Source organism: Calypte anna, chromosome 3 (genome assembly GCF_003957555.1).
Source record: "Calypte anna isolate BGI_N300 chromosome 3, bCalAnn1_v1.p, whole genome shotgun sequence".
Lineage (NCBI taxonomy): Eukaryota > Metazoa > Chordata > Aves > Apodiformes > Trochilidae > Calypte > Calypte anna.
In genome coordinates this window covers 32323125-32346111 of record NC_044246.1, presented here as the reverse complement: position 1 = coordinate 32346111, position 22987 = coordinate 32323125, and the positions used below count along the sequence as shown (strand labels likewise).

The window sequence follows — 22987 nt, the reverse complement described above, 5'->3', positions numbered from 1 at the left end:
ATAAGGTCTATAAGTTAGGGGACCTGAGTGCTCTCTGAAAAGAGTACATAATGCCATAGGTACACACACAATACTAAAGAGAACTAAGTCTAAAGTATCAAAACCAGTGAATGCACAAAAGGGTGAAGGGGTGAAGCTACTATTTCATTCCCCAAATAAGATCTTAAAGTATCAAGGTTGGACTGTTCAGTGTTTCCCTTGATTCTGTCCTCTCCTCCCAGCTCTTGGTGAATTCATGCAGACTTCTCCAGTTTTCCTTGGAGAAGGATACTTAGGGAAGTGCTTCCTGATAACCAAATAGTTTGGTGGTGTTTGTCAAGAGGGAAGAGCTTCAGTACCTTAGATTTGCTGTAAATTTTGCATATCTAATGGGCAAGAGCACAAGATGGGAAAGAAGCTTGAAAATTGCATTTTGTTTCCAAAGATGTTAGAGGACATGTTAGAGATACATCAGTGTTTGTGAACTTGAAGAGTAGAAAAAGCCAGACTTAGATGGACTTTTTCCAGTCCAAGGGCTCTCTAATTAGGAGGAAAATATCATAGTATAAAAAGTTTGCTTGTTACTAGCTTTAAGATTGGAGGATGGGACTGACAATTGTTACTTGCTTTACTGTTAAAATTAGATTGGTAAAACAGACCAGCCACCCTTAGGGCTGAAGTCTGCATTTGCTTGAGTGATCTAAATCTTGCGCCTCTTCCACCTTTCCATGCCATGGTGAAGAGGGGTGATCTCATTAATGTTTATAAATATGTAAAGGGTGAGAGCCAGGAGGGATGGTGCCAGGCTCTTCTCAATTATCCCCAATGATAGGACAAAAGGCAATGGATGTAAACTTGAGAATAGCAGGTTCCATGCAAGCATGAGGGAAAATTTTTTTTACTGTGAGGATGATGGAGCACTGGAACAGGTTGCCCAGGCAGGTTGTGGAGTCTTCTTCTCTGGAGACATCAAAAACCCATCTACATTCCTACGTGACCTCCTGTAGGTAACCCTGCTCTGGCAGGGGGTGGACTCCATCTTTTGAGGTCCCTTCCAACCCCTAACTTTCTGTGATTCTGTGAAGAGTAGTGGATGCCAACTTGTATTAGACTTCCTCCAGTGAGAAGCCTGTGGAAGGGACTACCTGGCTATGCAAGTTAGAAGAGTATCGTAGAGAACTATAGAAATATTGTGGAAATGCAAGAGAAATAATAGCTTTATCATGTGCTTTTTCCCCAGAAATTAATCAGGGATCAGCTTAGGCTCTGGAGACGTTTATCTGACCCATGAAACATCATATAGCATTGTGAACTGTCAGATTTTTAAGTTAATGGGTGTCAAAATCTTTGCATCCTTTTCTTACTTTATACTTCAATGTAATATACAATTATAGTTGGCATTTTCTTAGTTGATTATGTTTTAATTTCAGGACAATGGTAAGCCTCCAGTTGTGGCCAATAGCCAACATTGTTTTTTCTGTATTAAGGATTTAGAAAACTCCCAGGTGACAGTAGTCACCCTGAGCTGTCTGCAGAATAGTTGAAGCACTGTGCCCCCCTGCTGCATTGAAAAATAAAATTTCAAAATATTTGATTTTTAAGGCTGTGTTCTGTAAATCACTATGGTAATATGTGTCTGAAACCATAATTACAACAGCAGCCTAATTATTTAATGTGAACATATTATTCAATGAGGGAAATATTTCTAGCAATAAACTTGCTTCACTGTGCAGCATTGTATTTTGCATTATATTTTTTGTGATTAGTGTCAGTATGGCAGAGTTCCTGTCACACCAAAATAATTGGGACTTTTCAGACAGCTAAACTCAAAGCTTGTGTTTTATACATTGGTTTTGTGACAAAGGTGTATCTTTGTATATCCATTTCATTCTGTCTTCACTTATAGGTTCTGGTTCACCAAACAATTCTGATGATGATCAAAAAATGAATAATTTTATAGAAAAGGGTACAGTATTTTTATTTTCTATAGTTTTACTTTTTCTTCAGTTTATCCTTTGCACTTAGATTGATATTTTTTTATTAAAATATTATTTACAGTGAAGACCAAAAGCAGAATGTTTTCCAAGATGGTAGCCAATGACATAGGTAGGAACTAGAAAAATTCTGCTCTGTTCCTAATCTATCACTAACCCAGCAGCAAAATTTAAAAAAAATAAATAAAAATTCAATGCATTAAGTTATTAATTTTTTCATTCTTTATCCTAATTGGTAGTTCTATGGGCTGCTTCTACACTAAATACATTGGGCACTAATTTAAAAAAGAAATCAAGGATATTGGTGGTTTAAATTCTCTGATTTTCAATTGCACTTCTCTACCTTCTGGATGGGTGAAATTCTGATCCATACTAAGAGTTCAGTCTATGCAGGTCACAACAGTATTCCACTACTTTGGCAAAGGTATGCTCTCTTCAAGAACGTGTGGCTCGTTTAATTTCCTTATATGTGTTGCATTTATAGCCATATAGTCAGATTTCCATATGACTATGGTGAAGATGGAAGTGGTATCATGTTTTCCATTAATCAACTGTAAAAGGGCTTGGTCATATTCTTTATACATATATATATATATAAATGTATATATATATGTACTCCCCGTTTCTGTTCTAGAACTGTACTTGCTTCTCTGCATCCAACAGTGACACAAAATCCTACAAACAATTTGGTGACAAAATTGCTTTGGGATATGTTGCATGCAGGTAGATTGAACCCTTTTATGATTGTAATGAAAATTAACTCAGCTCCTGACAACTGGGTCATTATATAAGTGAATGTGAGAGACTGTATGATTTAATTTCATTTTGGGAAAGGGACTCTTGTTTCCTGAACTGGAATGTGGTTATTTTCATTACAGAATCATTATGTCAATGGTTCATTTTGGTTTTGTTTAGTACATTAATATGCTATCTCTTTAGTCAGATGGAAAGGTTAAAACTACTTTGTAGCTGTTTGCCAAACTGCTATTTCGTAGTTCGTGTTGAACCATGAGTTAAGACAAGAGAGAAGGAAATTTCCTGAAGTCTCCCTTTGATTTGCTTTTTGGCAATTCAACTTTTATCCTAAGTCCTTAATCCCTTTCATTGTAATTCAGTAACTGAGAAAAAGACTCACTCAAAATTCAGTGAGATACATAAATGTATGGCAAAGTTGTCTCTGGAATGAGTTACAGAATTAGAACCAGCAAGATTGTGTTGTTTGCCTCTATTATGTTGAGCCCACCTTGCAGTGGTTACAGAAATTGTAGGGAAGATGAGTTCTTACACTGCTTAAGACAATATAATTCAGGAAAGCAAATGGCAGTCAATAATATATTGTGTCAATTCATCTGTAATTAAAAAACAAATATATAACATACAGGAGTACTGATTAACATTTTCTCCTAAAGGAAATCCAGGCTAACTACAAACTTATGTTTAGTTCTTCTAATGTGAAAAACAATGCTTAATATTGTGCATGGTATATGAATGCCTGTTGATGACCTAAGGTTTCCCTTTTGTCCCAAAGCAATCTCCTCTGAATTTAAGCCAGCTTGTGCAAAAAACAGTATGCTTGAGTGTGACTTGATTTTTTTCCCACTTTTTAAAAAAAGTAATGATACAGTATTAGTAAAACATGCTAATGACAATTCCGTAGAACTTTTGACATCTGTTCCAGCTTGAAGTCTTTCCACTGAAAGTATTGTCTGTGTTTTTCATAGCTAAAAACCAAAACATATATTTACGAGAGATGGATTCTTCAGGGTGTAAGTTAAATGCAGAGTTAATTGAGACAAGAATACATTTGTTGGAAGTTTAAAGAAACTTAATTATTTTATCTGTGTTGAATTTTGAGTGACTTGATGTTCTTTACTGAATGTTTTTTCCACTGCCATATTTTCTATACTTTATTTGGCATGCTTACTTGGCATGTCTCTTTCTAAACTTACCTTCTAAGCTCTTCCACATAAGTAAAAGCACCTTTTCTTCACTCTTAATAGTTGCATGGTTTTACATTTCATTGTTTTAAACTGAATTGCCGACTGTGAATGGACTCTTTTTGTAAAAGTTTTCTAAAATGTGTCACTGAACTGTCCTTAACTTCTATATGTTGCAGTGCAATAAGTACTAATTCTTTCCAGAATTTTTTACATTGGTAACTTCAGTTGCTTTTAATGTCATTGCTGTTTGTTTCCTCACGTGGGAACAGTGAGTAAGGGAACATTGCTTGGAAAGTGAGAAGTAATTTCATTTAAGTGACAGGGCTGTAAAGTGGTAAGATCATAAACGTGCATTTAGAAATATAAAGCCAGTGTCAATTTAATCACTACTGAAATGTGTTTAGAGACATCTTCATTTCTACAGATTGCTATCATTAGTGGCAGTATCACACAACAAGTTTTGCTTCATAAAAGGATCTTACTGCAAAAATAGCATAAATAAAACAATGTAAATGCTTCACGTACAGAGAGTTCAGTTTTGTTATATATACTGTTAAGAGCAGTTGGTGTTTTTCTAAATACTCAGTTGTGAACATTCTGTGCTAAGGAATGAATAGTAAGGTAAAAGCCTATTGTGAATGTTTCTTTTGGTCACATTTCCCTTATATTTACATCAGAAATCAATTTTGGAAAAGTTGCAATTGCCTTAAAGATACAATAGTTTAAGCTTTTCTAGAAATGATGGAAAATACTTCTGTTGATAACACCTGTTATCAAAAGCAGCCATTTCTCTTAGGAATGTCAAGTAATTGAAAGTATAAATTATGTTGTGTGAACTAATACAGAGAAGTGTTCAAATGTAGATTAACTTTCAGGAAGAATTTGTAGGAAGCATTTAATTTCTAAGGCCATGTCATTTTTATAGAAAAGCACTGTGATCCAGCTTCAGTGGAAACAAAATCTTAGGCTGTTTTACTCATAATTTTGTTGTAGTGAAATGAGGCAACCAGGTGCCACTAATTACCAGGTAGTGGGCATGAGCTTGTGTTAAGCCCACCTGTGCCTGATTAGAGCGGCCCCCCACTGCGCATGAGGAGGATTAGGGGGCCAATAAAAGGTGAGGCCTGAAACACAACAAATGGTTGCCTCATTTCACTACAAAATGTCTATATATAATGTCTCATGGTATAGAAAATATGTGATCAGAGCTTTACAAAATTTACCTTTCAATATTGTCAGATAATGTAATCCAATATCTGATCATAGGTTTTAATAGCATAGCCCTCAGAACAAAAGTTCAAGGATGAAACTTTCCAAGTCCTTGGTATGCTGTATAAATCATAAAATCATCTAAGTAGGAAATGACCTTTAAGATCAAGCCCAACCATAGACGTAGGGTGCCTTATCTTTAAAGGATACCTAAACCTATTATTCAGTTTCACTATGTAGTTTTTGCCAATATCAATCACATTTATGTTTTATTAAATGAATAATATAGACTGGCAAGGTGAAAAAATAAAGAGCTCTAAGGATTTCTGAACATATTTTGTACTTAGGTATAAGTTGGCTTTCAGCTACATCTTTATCGACCTTTATCGACCTCAGCAAAATGTTGTAGTGAAATGAGGCAACCAGGTGCCACTATTTACCAGGTAGTGGGCATGAGCTTGTGTTAAGCCCACCTGTGCCTGATTAGGGTGGGCCCCAACTGCGCATGAGCAGGATTAGGGGGCCAATAAAAGGTGAGGCTTGAAGCACAGGCTCAGCTCAGTCCTGAGCAAGCCAGCAGAGAGGTCAGTTGAATCTGGAGCAGTAGCACTGAGCCAGGCTAACCAGTCCTGAGGGCAACAGACTCAGAGCACTATTTGTGCACTTCTGCTGGAACACTTGTTGGACCTCAGAGTGCTGTGCCTAAGAGGGGTTCATCTTGCAACATTTTGTCTCTTAATTATTTGACCTAAAAAATGTATGGAATTAATGCATTGTTATAGATCAGGTCAGAAGTAGAGGTGTTGTAACATCCAGTTACTGGAAGAGGCTTTTGTGAACATGCATGCAGAACCTTGTAGGTACTAAGACATTGTTAACTATCCAGTAGACTATACATAAACTACTTTTTAGGAAAATTAATTTTAAATTTTTGAACTGCAGAAAATAGAACCAGTTACAAACAATATTAGTAGGCAGCTCTAAGCAGAGTATCTTGAATTCCAGACTTCTATGACCCCTGCTAGTACTATTCAAATAAGGTTTCTCACATTTGTTATGTTCTATGTATTCAACTAATTATTTCAGTGCTCAAGTCACTGGCTGGTTTTGTTGTTTTCTTGCAATTAATTCTTCAGATATTTATAATAAGTTGACATCTGTCCTAATGCAAGAGTAGGACTTTACTTTCCAGTGTGTTTGATCAAATAATTTGATCCAATTTTGGTTACATCAAGTACACATTTTGTTGAATTCTTTTGTAACAGTGTTATATCAAAACTAGAGATTTCAGCATTCATAACTTATTTTGCTGTTTTACTGTCATCAGTGCAAGAGTCAGTTCTTTAAGCCTCTCAATGCTTTCCCTTCTGTGTAGTTGTCAAGCACAGAATAATTTGGGAACTTGGTATGTATAACAAAATCTAAGCTGCTCAGTTATTTCTCATGAAGTGTTAAGTGAAATAGTCTTTATGTAAACGGCTCTTTTGTTTGTCAAAGCACTAAGAAACTTGTCTCCCTTATAATCTTTAGAATTTTCTCACAAGTTTTAGACTGTTTCTTTAAATAGGCAATGCATGAGCTCTCACTGATGTGCTATACATTGCAAAATATCATCTCAGGATGACCCACTACAGGTAAAACATAACTATTACTTTTAAGCCATGGCTACGTATTTATAGTTCAGTCCTGAGTCAACCAACTGGTTGAGCCTGCTATGCTGAAATATAAGTTACTATGCCAAGGTGTAACCGGTTTTATTATATATTTATTGTATATTTTAACACCTGCCCCTTCAAGCCTAACCTATGGGAAATACCCAAGAATTCCAAATGTTGTTTTTGGACAGTTCTCCCATATAATTCTCTTCTATAATGCCTAATTATAGAAAAAAATAGTGTGTCTCTTTTGTCTGCATGATTCCAGGTTTTCTGATTTAGAGGATTATTGAAGTCTAAACACAGCATAATACTAATTGTTGCCTTGAGCATCAGGGTGCCAGGAGGAGTAAAAGAGCTCCCCAGTCTCCATTTCCATGTCTCACATCAGCTGCAGAAGGGTAGTCTTGGCCATAATGCTGCTTTAGCTACCACCAAGAGAGGTATTAAACTCTGACATCTTCTACTTGATGTCAGATACAGCATCAGCAGTCACCATTGCCTTTGCAATGCCTTTGAAGTAAAAAGCCTGACACTGAGCACTTGCTGAGTAGAACTCCATTCTACCATTTCCACTTTGTATATTTTATGTTATAGTTGTCTAGCACGTTCCTGATTTTCATCTGAAGCATAGTGAACATTTTTAAAAAACATTGTAAACCAGAAGCCAGATGTGAATATCAGAGGGTTTCTTTGTGGTTTGTTTTTTTCTTTTTTTTTATACTAAGTAATGTTAGTTAAAAACGGCTTAGCTGGAAAAATATTTTTCTATGGCATCCTTAGGAACTTTTTTCTTTAAACACAAGATGGCACTGCTGCTATGTAAATAGGTTCTCGTTTTCTACTATGTTTGAATTCTTCAGGTTTTTAACAGACTGGTGTGTGCTGTGAAATGTGGATGTGGGTTTTTTTGCTTAGCGTATAAATTCACTATTTCTAGCAATGATATCCTTTTTAACAATTACTGTATATTCTTTAGGCACAGCTCACTGCTGTAGTAAAGGTGTGTTCACACAGCTGGTCTTTCACTAAGAAACAAAAAGCTAAGACTGGATTGACTCTTAGAATCGAGTATGACACTTGCCTGTACTTGTTACCTGCTATATTACCTGTTACCTACTATCTTCTTTTTTATTTATTTTTTTTAAATTTCTCCAGTTTTAAATTTGTTAAAATTGTATTAAATATTTCTGCTTGAAAATCCAGAATTGACCATTCTGGTCTACAAAGTAGACCTAAGTTTCTGGTATTCACATATGGTAAAAACTGCAAAAAAGCCAAAAATAACTGAAGTTATTTTCTGTGTGCATGCTTGAGCTTTCATTCGGTATCTCAGCTTTTGTTTTATGTGTCTAACAGAAAATATCTCAGGATGTCTCCTGTCTTTTAATTCAGAACTCCAGATGAAGGTTCATGATTTCTTTTCAATCTGTCAGCAAAAAGAGAGGCTTCTTGTCAGTAGTGTTTTTTTATAGCACAGTTTTCTGTTTGTATCTGAAACAGGATTTGATCTGGTTGAAAACAACCCTTGGCAGTAGCTTTATTTACGAGTTTTGGCCTCACCTTTAAGCTAAAAAGATGCCAGTGCAAATGCAGGGATGAGGGTGAAAAATATGATTGGACTTTTGTGTTCCAGCATGCTCTAAAATAAGTAAAATTATTAGCATTTCAGTCAGAGTCAGTAAATTCAATTTAATTTGAATAGGACATACTTTGTAACATTGACACATGAAGGAAATTAGAAGATTATTTTTGGAGTCTTACTCTCAAATTTTTATAATGTATGACAGGAATAAAACTGTTCAACTCTTCAAATAACTAGCCTTTGAAATATTGATGAGTGTGATTGATGATACAGTGAAATATTTCCCTTTTCAAAGGCTGTTCTTCAGGATACATAGAAAATAGTGATTTCTGTTAAAATTTTAATTAGCATGAGTTATCACTATTTTTATCTGGGAGAAGTATCAAGATTCAGGCTGCTGTGTGACTGATATCCAATAAAAACTGGTGGAATTATGAGGCTATTCTCAACATCTGATTTAGGCAGAGAAGTATGACCCTTATAAGATAGTGAAGAATTAAATGGTATATGAAAAAAGTCAAGCACATGGCTGGGAGATAAATTCAAGGTCTAGCGCTGGTCTACTAGTTATGCTACAAAAAAATTATTCTGACTCTGGGATTTGTTGAGAGGAAGATGAAAGTGGGATGTATGGCTACTAGTTTTAGTGACCTTTAATATACCAGCGTTTGTGAGCACTGGATTGCATTTTAAATGGACCACAAGATTTCTATTCCTACAATTTTCCAAGTCAGGGATGAGTTCAAGTGTTGTTGGTTTTGGTGTGGGTTTTTTGTTACTTCAGCAATTACTATCAAAATTACAATATTTTTTGTTTGACAGTGTTGCAAGTGTTTGTATCCTGCTGATTTTATAATTATTTGCTGTGATGTCTTCATTCTTCTAAGGCTGCAGATTGCATTTCAGATTAGTAGCTGCTTAGATGTGATTGACACATTAGCATAATTAAAAGTTCATCTCTGTTTTAAATACCTTGGATTGGATCAGGAACTAAGGTAGGAGAGGATGAGATGCTAACTTCATGTAAACTTCAGTGCACATTCTTGCAATAGTCAAGAATATATTGTCCTGTCACCTGAGGAGATAAAATTTGAGTTTCAGCCAAAGCACAATTCATCCAGTTCATCAAGTTCTGCCTGAAGCCTGAGGAGAAATGAATTGAAGCTTGGCAAAAGTCATAGAATGCTGTAATTGGGGATTTTGGTATCTTCCATGTTCTACTTTGCCTCCCTCGTGGAAGTGGGGCTTTTCTTTAATAGATATCCTGTTAAGTACTGCAATTAATGAAATAAACAGTAATAAATGAAATATTGGGTAAGAGGCAAAATGAAGGCCACGAGAATCATATTTATTGTTTTTTAAAAAAGGATATACTTCACTTTTCAGCAAAGATGTCCAGGAAGCTAAGTTTGCCAACTGAGTTAAAGCCTGATTTAGGTAAGTTAACATAGTTGATTTTATTTTTACTAAGACTGTTTTAGAGAATGTGAGTATATTAAAATATGAGTCCTGCCATGAATTTCCGTTGCATTTATCTGAAATGTAGAACTAAAATTTTAATTGCACTCTTCTTGGGGCTCTCAGGCACAAAATGTCATTGTTGTCACCATAAGGTAAGCCAGCAAATCTTGTACATGGCTTATCACATTTTCCTGGTAATTTTTAGATGCCTGTCAGTCACTGTATCAGTACTGCTGTGACAGCAGAAGTTTGAATAAGCACATAATGTATGGAAAATTATTTCCTATTTAGAACTAATATCCTTAAATTGAAAAATTATAGCAGCATATGTTGAGGTCCACTAAGTTTTACAAATGTTAATTGTCTTGTGACCACACTCTCTGAATGAAAACAATATAGAGCTGTGTGAATGGATGACCAGTCTGAGAATTTCATTTTTCTTGGTAAAGCACACTACATTTTTATATAAGAATCACTTCCCTTTTGAAGTCTCTACTGCTAAAGGTCATTATATTTCATAAGCAAAACAGCCTGCAAATGAATAGATTTTATTTTAATGTTTTGGGTTTTTTGAGTACTTCGACTGCCAGCCTGTAGATCAGATCCAGCTCCCCTGCTTTGTGGGTGATGGGGGAGAGCTGTGAACCTCCAGCAGTACATGGAGTCTGAATGTGAGAGCTGCCTTCTGCCAGCCACAGCTGGCTGCCTCTCCTGCAGCAGGATGGCTGCCACAAGCCCAGCAGAAGGCAGACCAGGATCAGACTGGCAGCTGCAGAACTGTGTGTTGGACAGCTGCTGCTTTCAGCAAGGAAGAAGTCTCTGGTTCTGGGATGTCCTGAAACTGAACTGGACCACCCTGATTTACAGTTGATGATTGCGGCTTGCTCTACTTGGAGAAATGTGAAGCTGGAAGGAGCACTTGAAGATCCTTTAATCCATTGCTGTGGCATGGATCCAGATGACTGACAATTTAACCTCTCATCTATTTACAAGCCTCCAATACATAAGTTTTTAGAAAAAACCCAGACATAAAACTCTGTTTTTTAGTTAAGGTAATTTCTTACTGTTTAATCAATCTTTCTTGGTTCCGTATTAACTTTTCTGTGTCCTTTCCACAATGAACTCGGACAACATATGCACCCTGTCTTTTTGTTAACCGTCTTTTATGCTGTTGAAAGCTGCCATCATATCCCTAATCTTTGTTTTGGCAGATAATTTTTTCCACAAAGTTCAATTCCTTTTCCTTTTCTAGGTTATGTTGTCTGAAACGAGCATGTCATCTTTTAATCTTCTCTGCATTTGGAATTTTTACTCTTCTTCCTTAGACTCTTGTGCTCAAATCAGAGGAATTCAACTATGGTTTTATTGACACAAAAAAGCAGAAAAACTTGATTTCTCTTTTCAATTTCTCTGTTCTCTATTGCTATGTTTACTAATGCATGAGGCATACTTTAGGGTGAATTTTACCATGCTTTGCAAACTGGACCCCATTTGTATTTTAATATTATCCTGTTCGTTCTAATTCTGCTGCTGTTTTACTCCCCGTTCTTTGCAAACAATAAGTAACTAAATTTTCTCTCTCTCTTTTTTTTTTTTTCTTTTTAACTAAGACTAGAAGAGAGTGCTGAAATTCTTTCAGTATTTCCTGATCCTGAAAAAGTTTTGGCATTTTCTATATTAACATTTGCTATTTTTTGTACCAAAGTAATGGAATTTTTTTTTTGGTCATCTCACTTTTGGTATATTCAAAATAATTTGTATCTTCAAGATTGTTATAGTCTTTGACTGGGTTTGCTTCATTTTGTACATATGTGGATATCTGCACTTAAATGCCTCATTTTGTTCTGTGTAAAATTCTTTTAGGTTTTTCAGGTCTGTAAATAACTTCTTTAGACACTAATAATATCTTTATCACACTTAAAGAAGTAAAATAGCTTTTGGATTGTGTACTTCAGAGATTGTCAGATTCTTTGGATTTTTGGTCACTTCTGTGGCTGTATCTACTGGCTCTAGAAGGCAGCCAAAATGCCTTTCTCCAAAGTTAATTGATTTTATTGTTTTCTCTGTCATTTTTTTTCCTCCATGTCTTCTTGAAACCGATTCCTCCATGATCTTGTTTTTTCAAATGATTTTTCCGTCTTTAGGTCTTTAACCCACCCATTTTCTTCCCTAACCAGTCAAACCAAAATCTAAAGGATGCACTTGTATATTTGTCCTCCACTTTCTGAAACAGAAGTTATCCTGAACATACTCTAGCCTGCAGTATGCCATTCAGTGTTGTAATGCAGATAATTAAGGTACTGTTGCCATTAGGTCCTGTCCGTTTGTTCAGTGGCTCAGAAGAGCTTCATCTTTCTGATAAAATGGTGTCTGGTGACTCTTCAGGCTGTTGTTTCTTCCTCTTTGTCTGAAAATAATCTGTTAACAAACCAGAGATTCTTCCTTGACTTCAGGATAAACTCGATGCATCAATGCAGTTAAATGCTTTACCTCCAGTTCTCTTTTCTGAATGAATGTCCACTCCTCGTTGTCTGTATTGTCTGGCAAGTTGATTTTATAGGGTTTTTCATGCCCATTCCAGTGCTCTGGAATTTGTACACATGTTCTTCAAATATTCAAACAGAGACAACTCAACAAATGCACATTTAATACTATGCCTGTGGTAGTTAATTCAGACTGATTAATCCATACTGTAGTTGAAAAAAATATTAAGTTAGTAAATATTCAAGCCTGAAAAAAACATCTAAAGAGGTTGTGGTCATTAGAAGAATTATAAAACAAATACTGGCTTTAAATGTTTTACTCTGGGTTTGCTTTTTTTTAAAATGTGAAAACTTAGAATGGTAACATCTGAGTGGTTGATCTGGTTTCTTTTTATAATCCATGTTTTACATTTGATGTAGATAAAATTAATCAGGACAATTTTTCTTCCCTTGGAATAGCCAATTTTCTCTTAAAGATTCGCTGTTTTTGTGGAGTAAATGTCTGTATTTGGTCAGCTGAAATCTAGTTTGTATGCTTTTCAAATACATGTGAGATGCTTTTTTATAAAGTCTTGCAGTAGTTTAATGATATTAGCATAATGATACTTCCAGAAAGTGTGTGGATAATCTTGTTCTTTAGCTCTTAATCCTGCTTTAAAGATGCCCACTGCACCTATAGCCTACCCAAAGATCCAAAGTAATACCTCATTATATAAACTGCATCAAGCTTTTACTAGTAAGGGCTGTCTTGAGCAAAAATTTTGAAATGATGCATTAAGAAAGTAAAGCATTAATTTGTGAATCACAGATAAATTCAGAGATGCTGATGTGTTAAGTATCACCAGATGTACAGACAGCACAAGCTCGAATGGAGCAGCACACTTACTGGTTTCAGTCTGTTGTTAATATTAGAATTCTCTCTTTGTTACAAGAACCTTACTTGCCAAACAATGAGCAAGATATCCTGAAAATGTTTATTTGTGTTATTTTATACAGTATTCAAAATAGAATACTTTAGCTTTTCTTACCAGTGTCAGGTAGGATTTTATTTCTCTTCCTAAAAGTTCTGGTGTGTATCAATAAGCTTTAAACATCATCCATAAAATTTCCTTAAGTGGGACAATATAATTGTGAGTCATTACAGGTTTAATGTTACTGTGCTGTCTGGTTGCCACTGAAGTTCTAATTAACTAAAATAGTTAGGTTAGTAATAATTAATAATAGATTATTATACTGTGTTTCATGGAAACCAGTATTTTTTAATCTGGTCAATGAACTAATTGTCAGCAGGGCTTGTAATTTAGGTCTTTTTTTAAGCAGTACTGTTTGATAACTCTTCTCTGTCCTAAGCAGGCAGAAATATGCCTAACATTTTTTCATTACAATGATGTAGTAACACCTGCAAAAAAAGATTTGGCTCTTTGTTCAGGATATGGTGTTAAAAACTGGGCCAAAAGGAAATATGACTGAAGGAACCAAACAGGAGTAATAATCAATAGAAAGCTACCTAGTATGTACATCACGCTAAAGAACAAAAAAGAAAATAGGAGTTCTCTTAATGCCTGCATTTTGCCATTCTTTGTAATTATTACTGATTTATTTTCAGATGTCAAAGACAACTCTTTCAGTCGATCTCGGAGTTCTAGTGTAACTAGCATTGATAAAGAGACACGTGAAGCAATTTCAGCTCTTCATTTTTGTGAGACTTTCACAAGAAAGGCTGATACATCACCTTCTCCGTGCTTGTGGGTTGGAACCACACTGGGAACAGTGCTTGTCATTGTGCTGAACTTACCCCCAGGAGGAGAACAAAGACTTCTTCAGCCAGTAATTGTCTCTCCTAGTGGTATGTACAAAACAGACAGGTTAAAGTATACTTTGAGAAAGTATTGATTTTGTGCTTTGTATTTTTTTTTTAAAAGAAAAAGTGTTTATCAGCTATGGATTAATTGAAACAATATATACTAGATTACTTTAGCTGTTAAAGTTAATATCCTCAGTTGATTACTTCATTAGCAGAATTTTAAAGTTACAAAGTTGATAATAGGATCTCACGTAATAAAAAAATAACATATCAGTGTATACTTCCTGAGAAATGTATGTTTTTTAACTTTAATATAGTACCTGGCAATTGCTAACAGAAATAGGAGAAGACGTGAGTATTTCATAGGCTAAATTAATTTTTAGGCACAAGGTAGGAAACTTTTTCTCCATCATAAAAAAACCCACACAAATTAAGGGTTGTGCATCAATCGACTAGCTTTAAATATTAATGATAAAACATTCCTTTGGATTGCTGAGGGATCTTGTTTTTCTGATAAACAGCAATTGATTTTGTTGTTATAATGTATTAATAGTTTGCCAAATGTGCTGTTAGGCAGAGATAGAGATTTTCTGATACCACTGTCACATGCAGAACATTCTGCTCTGCTCCACTTCATTAACACAGATGGGATCAGGACATGCAAATTACAATGCTTTTTGGTTGAAATAGTGATTAGGAATAGTGAAATCTCTAGACCATATTTGATCTGTGCTTATTGAGTATGGTACTGGCATCAGGATTCAGGCTTGGTAACATTTGATCATAAAGGCAAAGCTGCAGACTGGACAATAAGCTTAATCACTGGATCTGCAGCATGAACCTTAAAAGATCCTTCCAAAAATCCACATGTAGGATTTTTTGTATATGTAGCAATTGTTCATGGTTTTATTTGTGTGTGAATAAATATAAGTAAAATGCTTATTCTGTCCTGTACTCAGGAGAGAATGAAATTGCATTTGTGACACTGAACTGAATATGAATGTAAATTCTAGCTTTGCTTTCCTAATAGATTTATACATTTCTGTTGCAGTTAATGGAAGAGTATGCATACATGAACTTGAAAATAAGTTGAACGTTTTCATACTTTTGCATGTGCTTCATGGATTTCTAGATAAACATTTAAGGGTTTGGTACCTCTGATTTGCTACTGAGGCAAGCCTAAATTCCTGTTTTTTATTTTAATAGGTTCTTAAAGATATCTTGTGTAGTTTGAAAGACTAAGTAGGAATTCTTTAGAAATATGTTCAACTTCTTTTTCCTAGGAACGATTCTGAGGCTAAAAGGGGCAATCTTGAGAATGGCTTTTCTGGATATCACAGGATCTTTGGTGCCACCAGCACATGAACCCTGGAGAGAACACAACGTTCCTGAAGAAAAAGATGAAAAAGAAAAAAAAAAGCGACGACCTGTCTCAGTGTCCCCCTCCTCCTCTCAGGAAATCAGTGAAAACCAATACGCAGTGATATGTTCAGAGAAGCAAGCAAAAGTTATCTCACTGCCATCCCAAAACTGTATTTATAAGCAAAACATAACAGAGACTTCTTTTGTTCTTCGTGGAGATATAGTGTCATTGAGTAATAGTATCTGCCTTGCATGTTTCTGTGCCAATGGACATATTATGACTTTTAGGTAAGACCTATTTGAAAGTAACTTAAATATAAAAAGAACAAATAGACTTCTGATAGGCAAAAAAACTTCCTTTTGCATATGAATATGAATTTTTCAAAAATCTACATTCACTCGGTGTTGAAGAGCTTCTAATGTGGGCCAGGGTAATTTTGATTATGCATTCTTACTTGTTATGACTTTACACATGAAAAAGTTGACCAGTTTAGCTCAGGCTACCCCAGCTTAACAAATAGTTTAAAATGTGTGATATAGATCCCTCAGGTGATGGGTTCTAAAATGTACATTTACTCTCTGATGAAGAAAACTGCCTTCAGTCAGACTTTCAACTGGTACCTGACTTCTGCTCCACATATTTTTCAATAGCTGCTTGTATCACATTCATGCCTCAAGCTTACCTTAGTTTGTTATGCAGCTCGCTCATGTCTTAAAGCTTTTAAACTCAAGCCAGGATTAATTGCTATCAGTTGCTTTCTAGATATAAGTCATCTGAAGTAAGGGGTTTAAATTATAAATTTAAATGTGTATAAGTAATGTTTGAATGTACTTAAATGTCACCTATGTAATTTTAACATACTCTCTTGAATTTTTCCAAATGCTCTTTCATTCCAAGCATGAATCTATCTATATTCTTGCACCAACATCTTAGTCCTGGTAAATGCTAAGATGAATGTGGAGCATGGCATTACAGAAGGCTATTTTTAAGGTTGGAAAAGCAAACTTTCAGCTTGGGAAATTCCCTAAATAGATACTTTCTCAGGAAGTTAAGAATAAAACTACAGTTGATAGGATGCATGCTACAATTGAAAAATATTAGTTTACACTGTCTGTTTACACTGTTGATCTATATCCCAACATATATTCTAAACATCTCTAGAAAATACTACCCACCTTGCAGAGCAAGTACTTATTTTTCCTAAATTAAAACTAAACTTAATAACGTTCAGCTACCATATATTCATACAATTACTGAATTGTTGCACTGTGTAGGGCAGTTGAACTTCCAAGTATTAACTTACTGTGCTGTCCATGTAAAGTTTTTAGAGTACTGTATAATACACAAGATGCCAAATACCTAGTGATACATGATTCTGAAAACTGGTGTTCTGAAGATGCTGTCTTGGATGTCATACCTGTCCTATCATCTAATGTGCCTTGTCTTGAAGCTGTTTGTTTTATGCTTACGTTGATCTGAAGCAAAGCACTTCCCTTTTACTAACTCACCATTAGGAATATTCTTATTCTAGATACACTAAAGAATTGCCATTTCTGGGTGATGTGCTTACATGTTAATATTTCTTTTTATCTCTTATCTGTAGAATTTACCTCCAAAGTCATGTTAGCTGTTCTCCTTCCTATTGTTTGTCATAGATGAAGTCTCCTGCTAAGACACAATTCATAATCTCTAAAACGCAAGCTTAACATTTAGAAATCTCAGCATCACACAAAAAAACAATATGAAAACAACACTTGCTGCTGTGGTTTCTGCATCTTTCTTTTTCATTTCTTTCAGCTTCATTTTGCCTCTGAACTGCTTCTTTAGTTTTCAGGAATAAATTCATGCAGAAGCTGCTTAATATTTTGTCAGTACTTTTACAGCTAAGATCTTTAAATTACTTTTATCAAGACATCAGGTGTTCAGTCATTTCTTACTTGTTTTTATTAATTTGAGGGAGGGGAGTGTTAGCAAGAGCACTGTTGCAGCCAGTCTTGAATCTGTTCTTCAGTAGCTTGATGGATTAAGTACTGCAGTTACATGTGCAGAATCAAAACACAGAACTGAGAACTTTAGGAAGATTTTCTCTTAAATATGCAGTTGGGCAAAACAAGGTAGACATAATTCATAAGATTGTTGTTTGAGGCTACTGAATTGTTTTCCTTTGAAAGCACATCTTTGTATGTCTCTAGGTATTCTTAAGGAGAGAACTTTGGGGCTTCTATTTTTAGTCAAGTATAAAATCTTCACCTGGGAGAAGAGGCAGGATGTTTAATCATAAATTTTTGGCAGATACTTACCAAAATACTTCATTAGTAATTACTGAGGAATGTTTCAAGTGAATCTATTTTTTATATGCTTATAGTATCATGTAAATGAGGCTTTTAAATGCATCTGTGATGCAGATGTTTACATTTCACTTTAGAGGTGCTACCTTAAGAAATCTCATATTTGTTTTGAGATTTTGTAATTACATTAAACGATAACCTGTTTGTGGAGTACTTATTCAGATGGTGAAGAGAAAAATAATACATTGCAGTTTAAAAATGAGCCATTTGCTAAATAATAGACAACCCTGCTATATTTAATGAGGTTTTTTTAATTCTTTTTTTTTTTTTTTTTTTAAGTTTGCCAAGTTTAAGGCCTCTGTTGGATATGTATTACCTGCCACTCACCAATATGCGGATAGCCAGAACATTCTGCTTCACCAATAATGGACAAGCACTCTATCTTGTCTCACCAACTGAAATACAGAGGCTCACATACAGTCAAGAAACATGTGAAAATCTTCAGGTAATGAATTTTTAAAATGACAGTTTTCTGACATAGATGTACTCTGAGGTTCACAGTTCCAGATTCACAATGCTTACAATATTGAAGCTTGCTGTAAAACCAAGCACTCTGGCTTTTGTGCTTTAATTTTTCTTGTTTTAGAGTCTGATTCAGGGTAAATCAGTTTGCCTACTCTTAAATTTTACTGTTTCACCCATCGTCTTATATTTGAAACAGTTTCTTAATTTCCTTTTTGATTGGTAGGAAATTTATTTAATGCGTGTAGTTAAAGCTCCCTTGTTCAGTTGATGCTTGTGGAAGTGCATGCTGACACAAGCAGGGAATGCTAACTCAGGATAGTTGAAGGAAGCAGTTTCAAGAGTGTTAACTGCTTGAAAAGTTTTTCAGGTGTCCATCAGCTTAAAAGCTGTATTAGAATACTGAAGTAGTGGAGATGCGGGCTCTAAGCTCTACTTTCATACCAAGCACAGGCAGGAGTATATGTAGTCATAGTTTTAGCAGAACAAGATCAGGAGTATTGCCCAAGTTGCTGAGGGGCAAATATGGCTTTCCTGGAATCCATTTCTTTGCTGCTGACCTTCATAAGCTATAAGCTTCCAACTCTCAGAACAGATGGTTTGGGCAGATTTCCCAGTGTGTTTTTATTTTCAGTTTGCTAAGTGACCTGGCAAAGACAGATGCCTAATAAGGCATATTCATTTTGAAGTACAAATTCACAGAGTAAAACCTTAAAGTGAAAGAATATTCCACTCATTTGTGTGAAAAATAATGTATGCCTTGTTGTCTCTCTTCACTGTAAAGGAAATGTTGGGTGAGCTCTTCACTCCTGTAGAAACACCAGAAGCACCAAACAGGGGGTTCTTTAAAGGCCTGTTCGGAGGTGGGGCACAGTCACTTGACAGAGAAGAACTCTGTAAGTTTTCAGTATTTGTTATTTTTGTGGTATTTTGGTTTGTTTCTACCCAAGGAAACCAGCGATCCTTGAGAAATGTATTACCTGCATTAACAGAAATTACATTTGCAGAGGGGAAAGGAAAAAAGGGAAATAACATTTACTTTTTTAATAGCTTCCGGGCTGTACACCTTGCCAGGAAGATCAAAAAAGCTTGGTTCTGTTTTTTTCACAGGCTTCTTTACCTCATTTATTCTGAAAGTAAACTATGAAACAAGAAATGGGACAACTGATCTCGGTTTTATTCGCCTTTAGGAAATGCATAGTACAGACCACGATTTTCTTAATGCCATTAAACTGAAAGGGGCTGGTTTTGAAGAATGCTGTTTTGGACAGTGAGAAAATTAAAACTCCATTCTACTTCAGTTCAGTTGCTATATTCTTTTTCCTCATTTTGCTTATGCAGAGTTGCCTTAGGAATGAGAGCAAGGACAGAAAAACTGAATGATAGTTCAATTGAGTCTTCTCTGTTCACAGGACAGTAAAATTCAGATTTTTTTAAATTCAGATATTTTATTTAAAATTCAGATTCAGGTTTTTTTGCTTTATCATCTTATTGGGTTTTTTAACCACAGTTGTTTTTGGGGGTTTTTTTTGGGGGGGGGGTTGTTTTTTTTACTGTAGTTGCATGTAGTATTTTAATATATTTAGGGAAAATATTTTCTACTTACTGGCATATTTCCTAGATGAAAAAATGTATTACACAAGAACAGTTCCCTTTTTAACATGGAACTTAGCTGTTAAAACTGACAAGGCTCCCTGGAAATACTTTCTTTTTCTATTGGTTCTTTTGCTCTATCCAGTAAAAGGCATATTAGTCCTTATTTGTCTGTACATTTTGAACATAGATATTTAGATGTCACTGTCTGCTTTAGAAATTCCACTTGTATTTATGCATGTGTAATACTTCAACAGGATGGTCAGGTATTCTATGAAAGAAATGTGTGTACAAGTTACACGTTGAATTAGTATGACTAGAATAGGGAAAAACTGCCTCTTCATGGCAACAGAAAAGCACTATTGTAACTGTAGAAGCTATCTGGTTACATCATTTCAAATTTCCACCATTTTGCCCTGACTGCCAACCTGTTTTTGAGATAGATTTATTTTTTTTTATATAAGTCAGTTCTTTATGTAAACTTGCAAGACTAGAAATGTTTATAGTGTTTGCTGAAATCTAAATATTCCTAGAGGTGAAAAAAAAAATTGAACCATAGTTTAAAAAAATAAATACAGATTTGGCTTAACTTCAACATCCAGAGTGTTTTGGCATTCACTAACATGTTTTGTAGAATATACAATTCAGTATTAGATTGACACTTCTGTTAAGTGTTTAGATGGATCTAGGTGGCTGATGTCCCGTTGTAAGGAAAGGAGATGTAACCAGTGTGGTCACTGAAGTCCAGAGAGCTGTTTGCTGACCATTTGGGGATGTTTACTTTAGGATGAGCTGTTTTGTCTTACAGCTGTGCTGCTGATTTCCTTTACATTACATGGTTTTTGTACAAGATTCTTACAGCAATGAGAGCTTTAACACTTAATATTCAAGTATCTGCACCTAGAACTGAACTTCCATCAAAAGAAACTTGCTACTGGAGTCATACTGGCTGCCTACACCAGCAAAGCACTTTAGAACTGCCCACAGCTTATTTTTTCAGAATTCTTCTGCTTTGCTGAACTCCCAACACTTTCCCTGTGGAGCAAGTTGTGTTACTAAAAGCCACTTCACCAGCACAGTTCCATTGGTGACTGGGATGCCAACACTGTTGAGAGAGTTTTAATTTCACCTTTGAGCTGTGCTTATAGCCTGCTTGGAAACTCTGAAACATGTTAGAAAAGTGTCAGTTTTATTAAAGAGTAACATCTTGTAACATTGAGTAGTAAGTATTGCTGGCAGTCACTCCTATGATTAGGTGTTCAGTGTCTGTGCAAAGAAAAAACACCTCTTTATAAACTTGTTATGTTGGTGTTTATATAATAATGCTAGAAAACCTTACTATTCTGTTTTTGCTGCTTTTCAAATACATTCAGTTGGAGAATCAGCATCTGGAAAGGCATCAAGAAGTCTTGCCCAACATATTCCAGGGCCTGGAGGTATTGAAGGTGTCAAAGGAGCAGCATCTGGTGTAGTTGGTGAACTAGCACGAGCCCGGTTGGCCCTAGATGAAAGAGGACAGAAACTAGGAGAACTGGAAGAAAAAACTGCAGCTATGCTGTACAGTGCTGATTCTTTCTCTAAACATGCTCATGAGGTAAGTGCGTTGTATGTTAAACTGAGAACATTAACCTGATGCTGTACCAAATAAATGCAAGTTTTTCAAGTAGCACACATCTGTAAAGGTATGTTAGGAATGTTACCTAAAGGAAATGCCACATCCTCGCTAAAGGACACTTCTCTTTTATATATAAATCATGACTCCTAATAGCTAAGTGTTAATGTAAAAGCAGACACATTGGACTAGACCATAACCCTCTGCCTTAGTGACATGTAGACTACCAAAAGTGAAGCTGAGTTCTCATTACTTAAAGAATTCATCACTGAATTGAGTAAGAAGAGTAATGTGCTGTGTGAGATTCCTGTGGCTCTTAAAGATCCAGTTGTTCTATGTAAACCACATGAATCCCTGGTATTCTTTTCCATCACTAACTACATATGATGGCTGTTCTCGTCAGCGTTCAGGCATGTCTGTTCCATCTTCTAAAATCTTGTGCTACCTTCCCATTCTCCTAAAAATGTCTTTTTCTATCTGAGGCTAGATGATCATCAGTGATGTTACCACTAGAAAATATATCCATACTTAACCCTCGCTTTTCAGCAGTGTTGTTGCAGTTTTGGGAAACTTTACTAAAGTGTCTCTCTCTTATGCTACTTTGTGAGCATGAAATTTGTTTATATAATTGTGGGTTTTGGTACATTATAGGAAAAGTAATTAGAAATTCTTTTTTTTCTTTTTTTTAGATGATGTTGAAGTACAAAGACAAGAAGTGGTATCAATTCTGACGATGCTCATTGATTACATCTGTTTAATTTTGTCCTGATGAAAGAATCTTGGTTTTTCATTAATTTTGTCAGGACCATTGAAGTTTAAAAGAGTATTCACCACTGGATACTGTTGTTTCCTAGCACAAATCACACACTGTTTTATCTCAGTCGTGGCTTTAACTGAGGAGCTTTATATTTAAAAGAAACACATGCAAAAAACCAAACTTGAGTGTTTCTTAGCTGTTGGTTAGCTGAGAGTTGGAATGAAGAAGGCAACTAGAACATGTGGAAAAGAGAATAAAGGGAAAAAGTAGTGTGAGATGGGCAGGGGCAATGCAGGGTCAATCCTGTGTTAATATTTCATATGCCAAAAGTTTTTGTGCTGTTGTAATTGCTGCCAGTGTTATACCCTCCTGTGAGGAGAGGCAATAAATCAGGGGTCCAAGAGCTGGAATAAACGTATTTGTCTTGCTGGACAGTAGCTGACTTAACTCTACCCTCTCTAGGACTCATTATATTTAGCATTATTGTTGAAGAAGAGTTGAAGTTCGTCGTCACTTCTTTTATCAGAAAAGCTGGAAGCTTGGAAGATTTCATGTTGAAAATTGTATACATAGTTGACATGTGCATAGTCTTTTCTTGGACCCCGATCTAGTATTCTTGTATTCACATAATATTCTGTGAAGTGCAAAGCAAGAGAATACACAATTTTTGCATTAAACTGGACTGGAATGTGTCACGCTGGGAGTTTTCATTTGTGTTATGGCTGTGCAGTGTGAAATGTGG

The 22987-nt window shown here is 35.5% G+C and overlaps 1 protein-coding gene across 3 annotated transcripts in view; it reads left to right on the top strand.

Annotated features, from left to right (window-relative positions):
• STXBP5 (syntaxin binding protein 5) overlaps positions 1–22489 on the top strand; it is a 98933-nt gene extending 76444 nt beyond the window's left edge. Inside the window, exons 20-28 of one of the 3 annotated variants that reach the window (XM_030448008.1) lie at positions 1886–1945; positions 2038–2085; positions 9749–9799; positions 13913–14152; positions 15394–15760; positions 18101–18266; positions 19068–19179; positions 21250–21470; positions 22178–22489. In XM_030448008.1, coding sequence (XP_030303868.1) covers positions 1886–1945; positions 2038–2085; positions 9749–9799; positions 13913–14152; positions 15394–15760; positions 18101–18266; positions 19068–19179; positions 21250–21470; positions 22178–22219 — 1307 coding nt within the window. In that variant the 3' untranslated portion in view covers positions 22220–22489. The remainder of the gene's footprint in view (positions 1–1885; positions 1946–2037; positions 2086–9748; positions 9800–13912; positions 14153–15393; positions 15761–18100; positions 18267–19067; positions 19180–21249; positions 21471–22177) is intronic. The other 2 variants (XM_030448005.1, XM_030448006.1) reach the window with 2 other exon arrangements.
• Positions 22490–22987: the final 498 nt, after the last annotated feature.